The sequence below is a fragment of the Cebus imitator genome, unplaced genomic scaffold (genome assembly GCF_001604975.1).
Source record: "Cebus imitator isolate Cc_AM_T3 unplaced genomic scaffold, Cebus_imitator-1.0 Scaffold76, whole genome shotgun sequence".
In the NCBI taxonomy this organism is placed as follows: Eukaryota; Metazoa; Chordata; class Mammalia; order Primates; family Cebidae; genus Cebus; species Cebus imitator.
In genome coordinates, this window is record NW_016107391.1 from 9,930,736 (window position 1) to 9,935,606 (window position 4,871).

At 39.8% G+C, this 4,871-nt stretch overlaps 1 protein-coding gene and 1 long non-coding RNA gene across 7 annotated transcripts in view; one reads left to right on the forward strand and one right to left on the reverse strand.

The window, feature by feature from the left end:
• LOC108307179 overlaps positions 1–4,871 on the forward strand; it is a 33,208-nt gene that overhangs the window by 27,187 nt on the left and 1,150 nt on the right. The gene's annotated exons all lie outside the window — the stretch shown is intronic.
• SLC22A4 (solute carrier family 22 member 4) overlaps positions 1–4,871 on the reverse strand; it is a 51,109-nt gene that overhangs the window by 2,393 nt on the left and 43,845 nt on the right. For 2 of the 3 annotated variants that reach the window (XM_017532460.1, XM_017532458.1), the window contains 2 exons: positions 4,265–4,447; positions 927–1,062 (listed from right to left, as the gene is read on the reverse strand). In XM_017532460.1, coding sequence (XP_017387949.1) covers positions 927–1,062; positions 4,265–4,447 — 319 coding nt within the window. The remainder of the gene's footprint in view (positions 1–926; positions 1,063–4,264; positions 4,448–4,871) is intronic. The other variant, XM_017532459.2, reaches the window with a different exon arrangement.

The window sequence follows — 4,871 nt, forward strand, 5'->3', positions numbered from 1 at the left end:
TACAGGCACGCGCCACCATGCCCAGCTAATTTTTTGTATTTTTAGTAGAGACGGGGTTTCACCATGTTGACCAGGATGGTCTCGATCTCTTGATCGATTACAGGGGTATGTCACCACACTTGGCCAATTTTTTTATTTTTAGTAGAGACAAGATTTCACCATGTTGGCCAGGCTGGGCTTGAACCCCTGACCTCAAGCAATTTGCCTGCCTTAGCCTCCCTAAGTGCTAGGATTATAGGCGTGAACCACTGTGCCCAGCCAATACATTTTTTTTTTTAAGATCCAGTTTTTTTATTTATTCAGAATGTCTAGTTGAATGTTCTAATACCTTTTACTTAATTAACTTTTCCCCCTTGACTTTGCTACTTTTGATTACATACCGAATTTTTATATTTTCTTGGGTTTTATCCTGAACTCTATCCTTTTCCATTGGTTTCTATTCCTATACCATTATTACACTGTTTTAATTACTATTGCTCAACAGTATGCTTTATTTATTATTATTATTTTTTGAGATGATTTTCACTCTTGTTGCCCAGGCTGGAGTGCAGTGGTGCGATCTTGGCTCACTGCAACCCCTGCCTCCTAGGTTTAAGTGATTCTCCTGCCTCAGCCACCTGAGTAGCTGGGATTACATGTGCCTGCCATCATGCCCAGCTAATTTTTTGTATTTTTAGTAGAGATGGGGTTTCACTATGTTGGCCAGGTTGGTCTCAAACTCCTGACCACAGGTGATTCACCTGCCTCAGTCTCCCAAAGTGTTGGGATTACAAGTGTGAGCCACCATGCCTGGCCACTAATATGCTTTATTATCTGATAGAGCTAGTCTCTACTTATTACTGTTCTCTTTCAGAACCTTCCTAGCTATTCTTCCATGCTTATTCTCCTTAACTCATTTTGGTATCATTTTGTTAAGTTCTACTTACCATTTTACTTTTTGCATCTGCTCTAAGGTTTCTGGAAGAGTCGTTCCCAAACTTTCAGGGAAAAGAAGGGTAATGATTCCAATCAGGACAGTCAGACTACCCATGAGGATGTAGGGCAGCATTCTGTTGTAAGCACCTATAAAGCATGGGACATAAGAACATCAACAAAATATGAGGACTCTCTGGGCACTCTTGAGCATCATTTTGTGAAGGTGGGGAACAGTATGAGAGTGGTTTTAAATCTGAACATTTTCAAAGAAAAAAGTAAGCAAAATATCCGTTTCTTTTTGGCAGATGACATTGTGCATTTCTGTAATGCTTTTGCATTATCATAAGGTTTTTCATTCTTTCCTGTCAACTGGTATCCTCTAAGCTACTACTCAGTCATGTGTGACAGATATTCCTTTGGAGGTTCTTTGCCTACCAGAGTTCTCTTCTTAAGGTGGAGGTAATTGGAAATGGAGGTTAGGAAGACATCAAGGAGAAGGAGGTTAACCAGGATGTTTCAGGGATAGGTTTTGGCCATGATAAGTCTGGTGTGATCTCTGCTTTTGCCCAAACTAGTAGGATGCAGTGGAAAGTTAGGTCCGCAGAGCTATGAGACTCAAAAAAAAAAAAAAAAAAAAAATCTAAGTATTATGTTCACTCCAGATTAAATCAGTAAATAATAAATATCAGGCACTTTCTGCAAAGGCACTATGTGCCTGGATTTGGCTTCTTTTTGCAGCATTTACATGTCTTGGGTTAATATGTAATCTCTTCTTTATGAAGCTTTACTCACTCTGGAGAACAACAGATCCTCATCTTGCTATGCCTCTGTATACATACAGAGCTTATAGAGGAGCAGCACACCCATGGATTTCATTTGACCCAAAACAAAAGGAAAATATTGTTCTTGAAGCTTTTCTGAGGCCTCTGTGTCACTAACAGAAGTAGCGACTGAAGAGTAGAAGGCTCTTGGACTTCCTGTCTTATGTACTGGTGTCTGACCACTGGACTGTCTGAGCATGGTTTGAAAGTACAGGGAAGGACAAAGGGAAAAATAACACCACTCTGTATAATCTGCTGTCTCAGGTGTGGCTCAGGGCAACTGTGCAGAATATGTTTAAGTTAGGAAAATGTTTCTCTTTCTCTGTAAGGATTTGGATTATACCTTTCTTAGGAATTCATATATATTTTCAAGTGCGTGTGTGTGTGTGTGTGTGTGTGTGTGTATGCGCCTGTGTGTACCAGTAGGTAACCAATTGAGCAATTGATGAGGTGTGTCTACATTTCTTACCAGTGGAGTCCTTAATGAGAATCAGGCATGGAGCGTCAGATCCTACCTGACCTTAAACATGCTACTGAAGCACCTCTATCGTGTCATTTCAGATTGACACCTTTGAGTATACTAAAACTAAAATTGTCTTCATTACAAAGATACCATAAAGTCAAGATGCAAATGGTAAACTATAAAAAATATTTGCAACATATGTACAAAGGGCTAATTTCTTCCATTGCAAAGAGCTGGTATAAATAAAATGAAAAAGATGAATATACCATTAAAGAATGGGCAAAGAAGGCTGGGTGCAGTGGCCCACGTCTGTAAAAGGCCAAGGCAGATGGATCACTTGAAGTCAGGAGTTCAAGACCAGCCTGACCAATATGGTGAAACCCCTCTCTACTAAAAACACAAAAACAAATTTAGCTGGGCTTGGTGGCATGCGCCCATAGTCCCAGCTTCTAGGGAAGTTGAGACAGGAGAACTGCTTGAACCTGGGTGGCGGAGGTTGCAGTGAGTTGAGATTGCACTACTGCACTCCAGCCTGGATGACAGAGCGAGACTCAGTCTCAAAAAAAAAGTGGGGGAGGGGCAAAGAACATGAGCAGTCAGTTCACTGACAGATAAATAGAATGGCTAATAAATGCACAAAAATATGCTTAACCTCATTCATAATTAAATAGGAATGAAAGTGATGATATCCATTTTTTACATAACAGATAACCAATGATAAAAAAAATTAGGTAGGCCAGGTGCTGTGGCTCATGCCTGTAATCCCAGTACTTTGGGAGGTTGAAGCAGGTGAATCACTTGAGCCCAGGAATTTGAAACCAGCCTAGGCAACATGGCAAAATACTGTCTCTACCAAAAAAAATTAGCTGGGCTTAGTGGTGTGCATGCCTATAGTCCCAGCTACTTGGGAGGCTGAGGTGGGAGGATCTCTTGAACCTGGGAGATTGAGGCTGCAGTGAGCTGGGATCTAGGATCACATCACTATACTCCAGAGTGAGACCCTGTCTAAAAAAAAAAAAAAAAAAAAGAATTAGGTAATCTTTATTGTTGGTGAAATTATTAGAAGCAACCACTCCTACCTATTAATAATTAGATTGTAATTTCATACAATATTTAGAGTTCAATCTGGCGATATCTATGAAATTTTTTAACGGCACTTTTGCTCCAGGAATTTTACTTTTATGAATCTATCTGTGAATCCAAATATACGTAAGTAAATTCACAAAGGGTGTAGGAGCATAGGAGAATGTTTGTTGTAATGTTCTTTGTAGTAACAAAAACCTGGAAATGACCTGCATGTTGGAGCGCAGTTAAATAAATTATGTGTATACACATACAGTATTGGAAGAACTATGTACTTATTTTTAAAAGAACATAAAGGAGCAATATGTAACCATTTGGAAGGATATTCTAATACAATGTTAAGTTTTGAAAGTTTCAATGTATATAATGTTATTTGTGTGTTTATTATTTTTATATTATTTAATTTATTTATTTGAGGTGGAGTTTTGCTCTTGTTACCTAGACTGAAGTGCAATGGCATGATCTTGGCTCACTGCAGCTTCCACCTCCTGGGTTCAAGCAATTCTCCTGCCTCAGACTCCCGAGTAGCTGGGATTACAGGTACCCGCCACCATGCCCAGCTAATTTTTGTATTCTTAGTAGGGGTTTCACCATGTTGGCCAGGCTGGTCTCCAACTCCTGATCTCAGGTGATCTGCCTGCCAAAGTGCTGGGATTACAGGTGTGAGCCGCCATGCCTGGCCTGCTTGTGTGTTCAAAAAATTTTATAGCCACCACCCCTCATGCTCCATCTTTGTCCATGCCATTAAAAAATTTCATAGATATTGCAAAATATGTATACATGATGTTGTGCAAAACAAAATGTCTGTAGGGCTACTCACCAAACAGTTCATTTTGGCTTTCTAGGGCTCCTCCTGGGAGAGGAGAGGTGAACTTGTACTTTTTTTCCAGAACATTCTATGCTATTTGGAGTTTTCACAATGAAAATATTTTATATTGAAAGCTAATTTAAATGAAGGATAAATGGACAAGATGCAGCTCACCAAGGTAAACAAAGTAGGGGGCAATGATGCTGCCCACTCTGGAGGCCATGGATGTGACCCCCACCGCCATGTTCCTGACCAGGGTTGGGTAGAGCTCCGCAGTAAAGACGTACAGCATGGAGAAAGCAGAGGTGATCCCAAATTTTCCCAGCATGACCAGACCAATAGATAAGAAGTAATAATCTGGAAAAGAGACCTGGTGTAAACAAGGGTGCTTTTAGAAGTGATACTTTCTTATCTCAGTTGTTTTTATTATCCTTTTTGCTTCAGTGGGAGTGCTTTTATTAACATAAATGTATTCCCAAATAGCCTTTTCTCTTCAAATATCCTAATACTTGGGCACAAGCAAAGATGGAGTGTGAGGGGTGGCTTTGTACTTTGTTCTCCTGTTATTCTAGGTCATTAGTGCATTCAGTGACCTTTGTCCACTTGTCTTTTGTTTGTTACAACAAACAAAATTTCATGGTAAGCTATTAGCATGTTAATATAGTTAAGTTTTATCTTCAAAGAGGAGGGCCAATCCTTTCTATCCTGTTATTATCTATCTTTTTTTTTTTTTTTTGAGACGGAGTTTCGCTCTTGTTACCCAGGCTAGAGTGCAATGGCG